Source organism: Coregonus lavaretus (assembly GCF_964263955.1).
Source record: "Coregonus lavaretus genome assembly, chromosome: 8".
NCBI lineage: Eukaryota > Metazoa > Chordata > Actinopteri > Salmoniformes > Salmonidae > Coregonus > Coregonus lavaretus.
Window position 1 is genome coordinate 36,221,948 of NC_139995.1, and position 15,083 is coordinate 36,237,030.

A 15,083-nucleotide genomic window follows, 5' to 3' on the forward strand; every position below is an offset into this window, starting at 1 on the left:
TAGATTTCTGCCAAATACATGCGTGTTTGGCTCTGCCCCCCTCCTTGCTTGTTCTGCCCACTATGACTCATTTGTTCCCATTGTAAACGACAGGCTGTGGTCTATCTTGAGTATAAAAATCTTTGCTGCTTCTCTGCTTTAGCCTTCTGTTGTTGTTTCAATGCGTACGTAACATAGGTTTTCATTGTGACATCATAGGAATAGACACGCTCCGAAATATATTGTGAAACAAAAGATTGCAAAGGTTGCATGCATGCATTGCATTGAACACAACACACGTCCAACAATGTCTGCTAATAAAAATAGTTTGGCATAAATATATATTCAGGACTCAAAACAATTCATCACAGTTATGCATGTTTGATTTTTACATTACTAACAACAATTTATTAAAGATGGATTAGGGGAAAGAAAATTACACCAAAAAATCAAGACCTTGAAAGCCTCTTGTGCACTACAAGGCGATACACACATAACAATGGTAGACATCTCCCCTTTTTTTATTTGTATATTGAGTCTTACCATACCATATTATAATCAACAAAACTACAGGAGATATGGTAGTTGTGTGTGGTCGGTCTGAAGAGGCAATAATACAATAATTTAGAATACACACATTTATGTTTTTATTAGATTGATTGTATTTAATATGGACATATGTATGTTTGATTGAGAAGCAGACATGTACAATAAAAATATTTGTTTTAATGCACAAAACAATCTCAATGTCTGCTGACATCCATTGAATTTATGACGGACTTTGAAATTAAAACAAACTAATAAGACACAAATTAAAAGTAATGTAATTAGTCTCCCGAGTGGCGCAGTGGTCTAGAGATCCTGGTTCGAATCCAGGCTCTTTCGTAGCCGGCCGCGACCGGGAGACCCATGGGGCGGCGCACAATTAGCCCAGGGTAGGGGAGGGAATGGCCGGCAGGGATGTAGCTCAGTTGGTAGAGCATGGCGTTTGCAATGCCATGGTTGTGGGGCCAGTATGAAAAATAATGTATGCACTCACTAACTGTAAGTCGCTCTGGATAAGAGCGTCTGCTAAATGACTAAAAATGTTGGAACAAGGTACAATTAGTATGGTTTGCAAATGTAAACATCTGGAAATTGGTAGAAAATGATGAGAGATTCATTCCCCTTAAAATAAGCCTTTGCCTTTTTTAATGCTCAGCTGTTTCCATTGAGGCAGGCTGGCAAACTGGTTTTTAGATATTCCAAATATGGCACTGAAGTCTGAGTCGGAGAGATGTTTCTGGAAGAGAGAGAGAGAGAGAAGAAGAAGAAGAAGACCATTTTAATTTTCAAGGCAACATTCAAGTGTAAAGAATACATATGTTAAGACACTTGTATTAAAACAAGTTGTACTACTACTACTATGGAGGAGAGAATCTACTTTTCACACTTTAAAAACTACCAATAAATACAGTTTCTGAGTGGCAGTACTTTGAACACTAGTCACTTAATTATAGCAGCTCAGTACACATTATTTTTTTCCCTTTTTTAAAAACATTTTAGTCATTTAGCAGAAGCTCTTACCAGAGCGACTTACAGTAGTGAGTGCATACATTTTCATACTGGTCCCCCGTGGGAATCGAACCCACAACCCTGGCTGGCATTGCAAGCACTACCAACTGAGCCACACAAGACCTACCTCCTTTTGGGTGGGTTCGACACCCTTAGGCAGCTCATTGGCTAGTTTGTTGATCAGGTCCTTTGGTGGGTAAGACTGGAAGTTCTTCCTTGTCTCAACACCATTCTGCTCCTGAGAGGCAAAGATTAGATTCAAGAGTTTGTCTACAAAAATATGTTTACACAACGGCTGTCGAGTCACTGCATAATGGTTGTGTAATCATTTTTCTTCAGACAAACTAAACTATCAGTTGTATCAAAACCAAAATGGGTTGTACATCTGTTGTATGGCCTGAGTGTATACAGGGCCAATACAATTGAGGTAACCATTAGTCGGTTGGGTTGAGTTCACAGCAAGGTTAGGTCAATTGATTGATGGATCCAGCTCATCATTTTCTCAATCTCTCTCGTTAGAACCAAATTTTGGTGAGTGCATAGATAAATAAAATTGTGCTTACATTTGTGATCCTTACAAGGGATGTCACCTCCCCAAACTCTTTCTTCAGCTCTTCGTAAGTTTTCCCCCCCTAACACAACAAATGTGTGTACAGTATTATTGATGGATATATTAACGTAAACAGTTGTGTACAATTTTTGACACACGCACGCACACACGCACACAGGCCGAGAGTTCATCTGGAAGAGAAGGAGATCCCTTGCACTCACGCTCCATTTGGAGGGGTCCCAGGCAGTGAACCAGCCGGTGAAGGTGGGGGGTTCGTACCCCTGCTTGATGAGGAGGATGGGGGTGTCAGGGTCCCGGGAACCTGGGTGGGTACGCAGGTACTCCTGACTGGTGACCACAGCCTCCTTCCTCTCCACCTCATTGGCCTCATTCCCTACCCAGAGGAAGACCTGGATGCAACATGATCAGATATCTGATGACGGTTCACAAATGTTGGCTTGGCAGTGGTTCTAACAGTATTATGGTCTGTTTTGACCTGCACAGAATAAGAAGAAGGCTGTTAAGCTGAAATGTCTGTGTATGCTATCCCTGATGCAGTGAAAATAATTTGTCAACTTTATGCGACATCTCTTTGATTGCGGACCTATTACCTTTTTGTTAGTATAATGTTTTATAATTGTGTGATTTACTTTATACTAGTTTGGTTAACATTGCAAGTTGTGTTTTAACAATACATACTGTACCTGGTCCCACGTGTCTAGCAGCATGACATCATCCTCGCTGAGGTCATCCTGTGTGAACTGGGTCACCTCGGTAGCGATGAAACGGCCAGTCTTATTGGAGCATTCAAAGAGACGCTGCTGATGATCCAGAGCAGCCTGCTGTAGTCTTTCAGAGCACACACACAATACACAAGACACACACACAACTTTAAATACACCAAACTGTTTACATGAAATTCATAATATCTAGCACAGTGAATCACAATCCATCAATTGTACATGGTTTAGGATGCAATCACTTCACGAACTTAATACAGCTGCTCCAATTGACATTCTATGAGAGAATATTTGGTTGAAATACAGATATGACAGTTTATTACCTCTTGTCGTTGGCATAAGGGGCCTTCCCTCCAAGTAAATCCCAGAATTCAACAGGCTCCTGACCCTCTGCCACGATCTCCTCAGCAGTCGAGTGCTGTCCAATTACAGAGCTGACCTCCTTAGCCATGGCTCTCTCATCTCCACTCGATCCCTGGCAATCAGAGAGAGATTATTAGACAGAATGTTGTACCATCTCTATATCTGTGTCTGCACCCCAAATGGCACCCTATTCCCTATAGCCCTCAAACTCAACTCTGGACCTCGAAGCCAGTTCCACTGCAGTTTTTTCATTGTGCCCCTCTAGTCAGGGACTGATTTAGACCTGTGACACCAGGTGTGTGCAATTAATTATCTGGTAGAACAGAAAACCAGCAGGCTCCAGACCTCGTAGGGTAAGAGCTGAGTACCCCTGCCCTATAGTGTACTACCTTTGACCTTTGGGCCCTGGTCATTTGGCACCCACACTGTATCTCTTGCCCGCTATATCTATAGTATCCACACCTAGATATACCTAATTATCCTCCCTACAGTACCTTGCCACACCACAGGTGAATTCCTGACTGGCTTCTCAGCAGAAAGACATCATTGGAGTTGAGCGAGGCTGCCAGGGCCGGCACCTCGATGGCTTTGGTGTTGGTGGCGTCAGAACCGCGGACCTGGAACAATCTGATGGGTGGCTCTGGGTCAGACGCCCCTTTTCTGGAGGTACCGCCCTGAGGAACAGAAGATGAGGAGAGCAGGTCAGGTTTGATTTAAATATGTGGTCATAAATTACTTCATGGTTTGAAATCCTATATCAACCTATAATCATGGTTAAACAAAAGACAATCCATTGTTATCAGATAATAAAAACCAGTTTCACAATACTTAAATTGTATCATTGTACCATTAAATCAAAACTGTCTCACCTCAAATATGACCATTTTACCCTTGAACATGGCCATGAAGTGTCTGGGTTCCTTGCCCATGGTGATCCTCACTTGTACAGGCTGGTCACCATACTTTTGATCCAGGGCCACGGCCTGGAAGGCAGATGCCGCTATCTCATCCTGAGAGGCATGGCGCCCCTGAAAGAAAAAAATATGAACTGTAATGATGAGGCATTTAGGTCTAAAGTAATACCATTTTATTGCCATGTCATTACAAATAAATGGATGAACCTTCATGCGTTCTACAATGGCAGTGAGCTCCTTTACCTGCCACATGTAGAGGAGGTAGTTGAGCTTGTTGTGGACCTCATAAGTGTACAGCACCAAGTAGCAGTCTCCTCCATAGAAGAAGCCATGCCACTGGGGTTCCACTGGGACCAGCTCCAGGTCCTCAATACGCCACACCTGCATGTCTCACAGAGAGTGTCGGAAATGTCCACAAGTAACAAACAGTGAGTAAAATGACAAAGATATCTTGGAACAAATTACATAAATGTTTTGGTGAGTTTACCTGCACCTGGCCAGTGCCATCATCCACCATTCGCTCCTGTGCCGCTACTTCTGGCATCACATGCATCCGTGTGGCATCAAACTTCTCCTGAGTGACGTTGGCTAAGGTATATATATATACAGTGAGCACCATAATTCATTGGATAGTGGACACATTTTTTGTTATTTTGGTTCTGTACTCTAGCACTTTGAGTTTGAAAGGATACAATGTCAATGAGGGTGAAGTGCAGACTGTCAGCTTTAATTTGAGGGTATTTTCATACATATCGGATGAACCGTTTAGAAATTATAGAAGCTTTTGTACATGGTCCTCCCCATTTTCGGGCATCAAAAAACATTGGACAGTTTAACATAATGAGAATAAAGTAATCATTGTTAATATTTGGTCGCATATCCTTTGCATGCAATGACTGCTTGAAGTCTGCGATGCATCGACATCACCAGACGCTGGGTATCTTCCCTGGTGATGCTCTGCCAGGCCTGTACTGCAGCCATCTTCAGTTCCTGCTTGTTTTGGGGACTTATTGCCTTCAGTCTCCTCTTCAGCATGTAAAATGCATGTTCAATTGGATTCAGATCCGGTGATCGACTCGGCCAGTCAAGGATTTTCCACTTTTTGGCCATCAAAAACCCCTTCGTTGCTCTAGCAGTATGTTTAGGGTCATTGTCTTGTTGCATGATGAAGTGCCGTCCAATGAGTTTGGAGGCATTTGGTTTTATCTGAGTAGATAAAATATTTCTGTAGACTTCAGAATTCATTGTTCTACTTCTGTCTGCAGTCACATCATCGATGAAGACAAGTGAGCCTGTTCCACTGGCAGCCATACAGGCCAAGCCATAACACCCCCTCCACCATGTTTCACGGATGAGGTGATATGCTTTGGATCATGGGAATTTCTTTTTTTTCTCCACACGTTCCTCTTTCCATCACTCTGGTACATGTTAATCTTTGTCTCATCTGTCCACAATACTTTTTTCCAGAACTCTTGGGGCTCTTTTAGGTGCTTTTTAGCAAACTGTCATCTCGTCTTTCTGTTCTTCAGGCTTATCAGTGGTTTGCATCTTGTAGTGTACCCTCTGTAGTCCTGCTGGTGTAGTCTTCTACGTATGGTAGACTTTGACACATCTACACCTGCATCCAGGAGAGTGTTTTTGATCTGTTGGGCTGTTGTCAGGGGGGTTTTCTTCACCATAGAGTGTATTCTCCGGTCATCCACTACAGTGGTCTTCCTCGGTCTACCGGGTCTTTTGACATAATTGAGTTCACCGGTTGTTTTTTTCTTGTTAATGATGAACCAAACTGTTGACTTGGGCATGGCCAGGGTTTTTGCAATGTTCCTGATTGATTGATTTTCATTTCTGAGCCTTATGACGGCCAGCTTCATTTGCATCGACACTGCTGTCTTCCTCATGTTGTCACACCCCAACAACAACCTCTAAAGGCAATAGCAAAGTCTAGAATCAATACTATTCATCAACAGCTCTCCTGCATTCACTAACGACACAAATGAATACACCTGCCTAACGACACACATCTGTGAAGCCAATTTAACAAATACTTGTAGTACCTTAAAATGGGGGGACCATGTACAAAAGGTGCTGTCATTTCTAAACGGTTCATCTGATATGTATGAAAATACCCTCAAATTAAAGCTGACAGTCTGCACTTCAAAGTGCTAGAGTACAGAACCAAAATAACAAAAAAAATTGTCACTGTCCAATGAATTATGGTGCTCACTGTGTATATATATATATATATATATATATATATATATATATATATATATATATATAGGTAACAACGGTGTTGAATCACAAAATAAAGACAAACACAAAGTGAGGAATTAGATACTAAAGATAGTATTTGCCAAGCACTCACGTCAAACATACATCCAAAAGGGGGAAAGGTAGTCATTTAAAGACAATTCCTTTTATCACATTTCAAGCGATTGATTTGGTTCTGGTACCTAACATAGAAACACATACCCACTCTCCCCACATTGTGTGTCTTGCCCAGGCCTACAGTCTGTTCCTTCACACTCCAGCTCTGGAACAGCTGCTTAAAGAGGGCAGACTCAGCCCCGTCATTCATTGTCTCCACATTGGTGGTGATGGGGTAGTTCTTCAGCTTAATGAACCCCTGTTCACAGAGGAAGGAGACAGATTCAGTGCATTCCCATCAGATACTGCAACTGGTACTTGGCAAACAAAACTCAAGCCGTCACTATGGCTGATTTTGTGTTACAAAAAGAAGGAACGAAGAGAAGATACTATACAGTATGTACAGTCTCTTGTACCCACCAAAGCTCTGGACATGGCAGCCTGTCTCTCGGCCTTGTTGGCTCGCTTCCCCTTCCACACAAAGATCTTCACCCCTCCCTGGTCTAGGAAATAACAGTCCTGGAGAAAGATTATGTCATGAGGTAATGTCTATAACTGGGAACCGACAACTCTTCATAATGCTGATATCAAATGATGTACAACTTGTACAATTTGCTGCTCTGCAGACTCACATCATGATTTAACAGGTCCTGAACCAGTGGCCTAGTGGCAACTTCTATGACTTTCATCTGGCCCTCAGCATCAGACACACTGTTGGGGAAAGGACATACTTACTAATGACTAAGTATCATTTTAGCCTGAGTGCCAGTCATGCTATCATGCCAACTCCTTGTATCTTATTGTCATGCCAAACAGATCTGGGACTAGGCTAAGTATGATTCAGAGCGAGTATAAAACGTTTTGGAGTTAACTTTTTTTGCAATAAATGCCTGACACAATTCAAACAGGTAAAAATACAGGACATCTGGACATGGGCCCTCAGCCACTCACTGGTAGAGAGTAAGCTGAGCTTTCTGTTGTTGGTCGGCTGATTCATCAGGTGTTCCACTGGGCAGCTTGGCGGTCCGTTGCCCCAGGATGCTAGTCAGAATGTCCATCAGTTTAGAGGAGTTCCCCTCTGCATCCCCTTCTATCACCCCTATCTCCGTCCGACCCCCTCGCTCCCGGTCCCGAATGTCTTTAGCCAGCAGCATGCCCTAAGAGTCAGAGAATGTGAAGTTAGAGGTGTCGTTCCACGAAAAGAGTGCATTTTGTGTCCCTTTGATATTTTCAGAAGAAATTGTGCACCAATATTGCATTTTAAAACCCTGTTAAATTAAATGAAGTGCCCTTTAATATAGACCACATGGAGAATTAGATAAATCTGATTTTATATATAAATAAAGGCTTGCTAAAGTGCAAAAATTCAGCATTTTTACATGTCCCTCCATCAACCCTGTGTCACTTCTAGGAAAATTTCAAGCAACTTAATCCAAACAGTTTCATCATCATTGTAAAGCCCTAGTTGTAAAGCCCTCCGAGTTTCTTGATTTGACAAAGTCATTTCTGAAGATTATTTATTTCATGTGATTAGTGATTAATTTACGTCTCTCCCTCATTTTAAGGTCAACCCTGTTACGATAACTGAACTTTTAAATATGGTGAAATTACAGTGTTTTCGATATAAAAAAAAAAAAAGATACATTGAACATCTAATAGTCAAATCATAGTGTAAAAGCAAGTGAGCTGGTTCTACTATTTTTGGCAATTTTCTGGTGTTTTGTGGTGAAAAATTGAGCGGGTCGCGCATAACACCTGTCAACCCTGTTACCCATAAAATAGACAGGCTAGAAATATTTTAGCAATTCCATTTTTTTTGTGAAGCTTGCATTCAATTGCCACCTTAATTAGGCACTTACTATAGTATAATTTTTTTATGTAACCTTTTGAGATAAAGTTGAACATGTGCTCTTTATGACACAATGTTAAAATTAGGTGAAATCAAACCTTCTCAAAAGGCACAGAATTGGTGGAATAACCCAACGGTGCGTAATTGATTTACTGTGATTCTAATCTAAAGTGTTGATTCTAATGTGTTTCTACTAGGGGTCTCTTCTGCCAATCTTGAGGGGAGTGAAGTGGATTTCACTTCAACCACTCATGGTTTATTGAGCTACCGTTGTAGAATTAGCTTCATCATGTCACTGATAGCTGGTAGGTGTAATAAGATTACATTGACTTTACTGTTGGTGCACTCCTTGAGAACAGCAATTGCACAGATCGTTACCGTACCTTGAGCCTCTCCTGTCTGTTGCTCTCTGGTCCATTCCACTGAATGATGGTTTTACCAGAGTCCAATAGAAAGACATCCCCAAGATTGAAGCTTTTCCAGCTCATCTCTACCTACAGTATGGGGGAAATTGTGCCAGATACATTACAAGTACATTTTCTGGCACTTTCAGGGGCACTTCCTGTTGTGTTACACAGAATAAAATCCCCCTATATCTGTGTTCCTCACCTCCATGGCGCTGACCCTTTTCTTCCCTTTCACATGCAGCAGTCTCTGGATGTCATAACTGTTGGTCTCTATGTGTTTCATTCCTGATGCCACCCCGCCCTTCTTATAGCTGTAGGGGGCAGAGAGGTAAGTAGACTATAAAATCAATTTATTACAGTGTAATGTCTGTATTGTATGCACAAAATACATTGTGTTTTTAGAGACGTTGAAATAAGAGCATTTGCTCAACAATAAAATCTGTATGGGTGTGCACACTAATCACTATTGATAACTATGCTCCGTTGCCCAACCTACACCCACAGAAGAATTACCCACTGTGCATCAGAATAATAGCATGGGAATACTGAACAGAGTATGACGATGAGATTGTTTCATTGTTCGATTGCTCTCTCTCTCTATATATATATATATATATGTGTATATATATACAGTGGGGGAAAAAAGTATTTAGTCAGCCACCAATTGTGCAAGTTCTCCCACTTAAAAAGATGAGAGAGGCCTGTAATTTTCATCATAGGTACACGTCAACTATGACAGACAAATTGAGAATTCTTTTCTCCAGAAAATCACATTGTAGGATTTTTTATGAATTTATTTGCAAATTATGGTGGAAAATAAGTATTTGGTCACCTACAAACAAGCAAGATTTCTGGCTCTCACAGACCTGTAACTTCTTCTTTAAGAGGCTCCTCTGTCCTCCACTCGTTACCTGTATTAATGGCACCTGTTTGAACTTGTTATCAGTATAAAAGACACCTGTCCACAACCTCAAACAGTCACACTCCAAACTCCACTATGGCCAAGACCAAAGAGCTGTCAAAGGACACCAGAAACAAAATTGTAGACCTGCACCAGGCTGGGAAGACTGAATCTGCAATAGGTAAGCAGCTTGGTTTGAAGAAATCAACTGTGGGAGCAATTATTAGGAAATGGAAGACATACAAGACCACTGATAATCTCCCTCGATCTGGGGCTCCACGCAAGATCTCACCCCGTGGGGTCAAAATGATCACAAGAACGGTGACCAAAAATCCCAGAACCACACGGGGGGACCTAGTGAATGACCTGCAGAGAGCTGGGACCAAAGTAACAAAGCCTACCATCAGTAACACACTACGCCGCCAGGGACTCAAATCCTGCAGTGCCAGACGTGTCCCCCTGCTTAAGCCAGTACATGTCCAGGCCCGTCTGAAGTTTGCTAGAGTGCATTTGGATGATCCAGAAGAGGATTGGGAGAATGTCATATGGTCAGATGAAACCAAAATAGAACTTTTTGGTAAAAACTCAACTCGACGTGTTTGGAGGACAAAGAATGCTGAGTTGCATCCAAAGAACACCATACCTACTGTGAAGCATGGGGGTGGAAACATCATGCTTTGGGGCTGTTTTTCTGCAAAGGGACCAGGACGACTGATCCGTGTAAAGGAAAGAATGAATGGGGCCATGTATCGTGAGATTTTGAGTGAAAACCTCCTTCCATCAGCAAGGGCATTGAAGATGAAACGTGGCTGGGTCTTTCAGCATGACAATGATCCCAAACACACTGCCCGGGCAACGAAGGAGTGGCTTCGTAAGAAGCATTTCAAGGTCCTGGAGTGGCCTAGCCAGTCTCCAGATCTCAATCCCATAGAAAATATTTGGAGGGAGTTGAAAGTCCGTGTTGCCCAGCGACAGCCCCAAAACATCACTGCTCTAGAGGAGATCTGCATGGAGGAATGGGCCAAAATACCAGCAACAGTGTGTGAAAATCTTGTGAAGACTTACAGAAAACGTTTGACCTGTGTCATTGCCAACAAAGGGTATATAACAAAGTATTGAGAAACTTTTGTTATTGACCAAATACTTATTTTCCACCATATAATTTGCAAATAAATCCTACAATGTGATTTTCTGGATTTCTTTTTCTCATTTTGTCTGTCATAGTTGACGTGTACCTATGATGAAAATTACAGGCCTCTCTTATCTTTTTAAGTGGGAGAACTTGCACAATTGGTGGCTGACTAAATACTTTTTTCCCCCACTGTGTATATATATATATAGTTGAAGTCGGAAGTTTACATACACCTTAGCCAAATACATTTAAACTCAGTTTTTCACAATTCCTGACATTTAATCCTAGTAAAAATTCCCTGTCTTAGGTCAGTTAGGATCACCGCTTTATTTTAAGAATGTGAAATGAGAGAATGATTTATTTCAGCTTTTATTTATTTCATCACATTCCCAGTGGGTCAGAATTTTGCATACACTCAATTAGTATTTGGTAGAATTGCCTTTAAATTGTCAAATCCTTCCACAAGCTTCCCACAATAAGTTGGGTGAATTTTGGCCCACTCCTCCTGACAGAGCTGGTGTAACTGAGTCAGGTTTGTAGGCCTCCTTGCTCGCACATGCTTTTTCAGTTCTGCCCACACATTTTCTATAGGATTGAGGTCAGGGCTTTGTGATGGCCACTCCAATACCTTGACTTTGTTGTCCTTAAGCCATTTTGCCACAACTTTGGAAGTATGCTTGGGGTCATTGTCCATTTGGAAGACCCATTTCAGACCAAGCTTTAACTTCCTGACTGATGTCTTGAGATGTTGCTTCAATATATCTACATAGTTTTCCTTCGTCATGATGCCATCTATTTTGTGAAGTGCACCAGTCCCTCCTGCAGAAAAGCACCCCCACAGCATGATGCGGCTACTCCCGTGCTTCACGGTTGGGACGGTGTTCTTCGGCTTGCAAGCAACCCCCTTTTTCCTTCAAACATAACGATGGTCATTATGGCCAAACAGTTCTATTTTTGTTTAATCAGACCAGAGGACATTTCTCCAAAAAGTACAATCTTTGTCCCCATGTGCAGTTGCAAACCGTAGTCTGGCTTTTGTATGGCGGTTTTGGAGCAGTGGCTTCTTCCTTGCTGAGCAAGGTCCTTTGCTGTTCTGGGATTGATTTGCACTTTTCGCACCAAAATACGTTCATCTCTAGGAGACAGAACGTGTCTCCTTCCTGAGCGGTATGACGGCTGCGTGGTCCCATGGTGTTTATACTTGCGTACTATTGTTTGTACAGATGAACATGGTACCTACAGGCATTTGGAAATTGCTCCCAAGGATGAACCAGACTTGTGGAGGTCTACAACTTTTCTTCTGAGGTCTTGGCTGATTTCTTTTGATTTTCCCATGATGTCAAGCAAAGAGGCACTGAGTTTGAAGGTAGTGCTTGAAATACATCCACAGGTACACCTCCAATTGACTCAAATTATGTCAATTAGCCTATCAGAAGCTTCTAAAGCCATGACATAATTTTCTGGAATTGTCCAAGCTGTTTAAAGGCACAGTCAATTTAGTGTATGTAAACTTCTGACCCACTGGAATTGTGATACAGTGAATTATAAGTGAAATAATCTGTCTGTAAACAATTTTTGGAAAAATTACTTGTGTCATGCACAAAGTAGATGTCCTAACCGACTTGCCAAAACTATAGTTTATTAACAATACATTTTTGGAGTGCTTGAAAAACGAGTTTTAATTACTTCCGACTTCAACTGCATATATACACACTACCGTTCAAAAGTTTGGGGTCACTTAGAAATGTCCTTGTTTTCCATGAAAACATACATGAAATTAGTTTGAATAGGAAATATAGGAAAATGAATAGAAATGTAGTTTGAAATAGGGTTAGAAATAGGGTTAGAAATAATGATTTTTAATTGAAATAATAATAGTGTCCTTCAAACTTTGCTTTCGTCAAAGAATCCTCAATTTGCAGCAATTACAACCTTGCAGACCTTTGGCATTCTAGTTGTCAATTTGTTGAGGTAATCTGAAGAGATTTCACCCATTGCTTCCTGAAGCACCTCCCACAAGTTGGATTGGCTTGATGAGCACTTATTTCGTACCATACGGTCAAGCTGCTCCCACAACAGCTCAATAGGGCTGAGATCCGGTGACTGTGCTGGCCACACCATTATAGACAGAATACCAGCTGACTGCTTCTTCACTAAATAGTTCTTACATAGTTTGGAGCTGTGCTTTGGGTCATTGTCCTGTTGTAGGAGGAAATTGGCTCCAATCAAGCGCCGTCCACAGGGTATGGCATGGCGCTGCAAAATGGAGTGATAGCCTTCCTTCTTCAAGATCCCTTTTACCCTGTACAAATCTCACACTTTACCACCACCAAAGCACCCCCAGACCATCACATTGCCTCCACCATGCTTGACAGATGGCATCAAGCACTCCTCCAGCATCTTTTCATTTGGTCTGCGTCTCACAAACATTCTTCTTTGTGATCCGAACACCTCAAACTTTGATTCGTCTGTCCATAACACTTTTTTCCAAACTTCCTCTATCCAGTGTCTGTGTTCTTTTGCCCATCTTAATATTTTCTTTTTATTGGCCTCACATGGAATAGCCTTCATTTCTCAGAACAAGAATACTGACGAGTTTCAGTAGAAAGTTATTTGTTTCTGGCTATTTTGAGCCTGTAATCGAACGCACAATTGCTGATGCTCCAGATACTCAACTAGTCTCAAGAAGGCAAGTTTTATTGCTTCTTTAATCAGCACAACAGTTTTCAGCTGTACTAACATAATTTCAAAAGGGTTTTCTAATGATCAATTAGCCTTTTAAAATGATAAACTTGGATTAGCAAACACGCCTATGTAGATATTCCATCTGCCGTTTCCAGCTACAATAGCTATTTACAATATTAACAATGTCTACACTGTATTTCTGATCAATTTGATGTTATTTTAATGGACAAAAAAAAAGATTTTCTTTCGAAAACAAGAACATTTCTAAGTTACCCCAAACTTTTGAACGGTAGTGTATATACAGTGGGGAGAACAAGTATTTGATACACTGCCAATTTTTATCATAGGTACACTTAAACTGTGAGAGACGGAATCTAAAACAAAAATCCAGAAAATCACATTGTATGATTTTTAAGTAATTAATTTGCATTTTATTGCATGACATAAGTATTTGCTCACCTACCAACCAGTAAGAATTCCGGCTCTCACAGACCTGGTAGTTTATCTTTAAGAAGCCCTCCTGTTCTCCACTCATTACCTGTATTAACTGCACCTGTTTGAACTCGTTACCTGTATAAAAGACACCTGTCCACACACTCAATCAAACAGACTCCAACCTCTCCACAATGGCCAAGACCAGAGAGCTGTGTAAGGACATCAGGGATACAATTGTAGACGTGCACAAGGCTGGGATGGGCTACAGGACAATAGTCAAGCAGCTTGGTGAGAAGGCAACAACTGTTGGCGCAATTAATAGAAAATGGAAGAAGTTCAAGATGACGGTCAATCACCCTCGGTCTGGGGCTCCATGCAAGACCTCACCTCGTTGGGCATCAATGATCATGAGGAAGGTCAGGGATCAGCCCAGAACTACACGGCAGGACCTGGTCAATGACCTGAAGAGATCTGGGACCACAGTCTCAAAGAAAACCATTAGTAACACACTACGCCGTCATGGATTAAAATCCTGCAGCGCACGCAAGGTCCTGCTGCTCAAGCCAGCGCATGTCCAGGCCCGTCTGAAGTTTGCCAATGACCATCTGGATGATCCAGAGGAGGAATGGGAGAAGGTCATGTGGTCTGATGAGACAAAAATAGAGCTTTTTGGTCTAAACTCCACTCGCCGTGTTTGGAGGAAGAAGAAGGATGAGTACAACTGCAAGAACACCATCCCAACCGTGAAGCATGGAGGTGGAAACATCATTCTTTGGGGATGCTTTTCTGCAAAGGGGACAGGACGACTGCACCGTATTGAGGGGAGGATGGATGGGGCCATGTATCGCGAGATCTTGGCCAACAACCTCCTTCCCTCAGTAAGAGCATTGAAGATGGGTCGTGGCTGGGTCTTCCAGCATGACAACGACCCGAAACACACAGCCAGGGAAACTAAGGAGTGGCTCCGTAAGAAGAATCTCAAGGTCCTTGAGTGGCCTAGCCAGTCTCCAGACCTGAACCCAATAGAAAATCTTTGGAGGGAGCTGAAAGTCCGATTTGCCCAAAGACAGCCCCGAAACCTGAAGGATCTGGAGAAGGTCTGTATGGAGGAGTGGGCCAAAATCCCTGCTGCAGTGTGTGCAAACCTGGTCAAGACATACAGGAAATGTATGATCTCTGTAATTGCAAACAAAGGTTTCTGTACCAA

The 15,083-nt window shown here is 41.9% G+C and overlaps 1 protein-coding gene across 2 annotated transcripts in view; it reads right to left on the minus strand.

The window, feature by feature from the left end:
* Window positions 1-369: 369 nt before the first annotated feature.
* avil (advillin) overlaps window positions 370-15,083 on the minus strand; it is a 33,469-nt gene continuing 18,755 nt past the window's right edge. Inside the window, exons 5-20 of one of the 2 annotated variants that reach the window (XM_084167057.1) lie at window positions 8,926-9,034; window positions 8,700-8,810; window positions 7,419-7,624; window positions 7,100-7,178; window positions 6,888-6,986; window positions 6,573-6,726; window positions 4,588-4,688; window positions 4,344-4,481; window positions 4,056-4,214; window positions 3,681-3,860; window positions 3,147-3,298; window positions 2,788-2,932; window positions 2,305-2,493; window positions 2,097-2,165; window positions 1,661-1,771; window positions 370-1,261 (exon numbers count right to left, since the gene is read on the minus strand). In XM_084167057.1, coding sequence (XP_084023183.1) covers window positions 1,148-1,261; window positions 1,661-1,771; window positions 2,097-2,165; window positions 2,305-2,493; window positions 2,788-2,932; window positions 3,147-3,298; window positions 3,681-3,860; window positions 4,056-4,214; window positions 4,344-4,481; window positions 4,588-4,688; window positions 6,573-6,726; window positions 6,888-6,986; window positions 7,100-7,178; window positions 7,419-7,624; window positions 8,700-8,810; window positions 8,926-9,034 — 2,116 coding nt within the window. In that variant the 3' untranslated portion in view covers window positions 370-1,147. The remainder of the gene's footprint in view (window positions 1,262-1,660; window positions 1,772-2,096; window positions 2,166-2,304; window positions 2,494-2,787; window positions 2,933-3,146; window positions 3,299-3,680; window positions 3,861-4,055; window positions 4,215-4,343; window positions 4,482-4,587; window positions 4,689-6,572; window positions 6,727-6,887; window positions 6,987-7,099; window positions 7,179-7,418; window positions 7,625-8,699; window positions 8,811-8,925; window positions 9,035-15,083) is intronic. The other variant, XM_084167058.1, reaches the window with a different exon arrangement.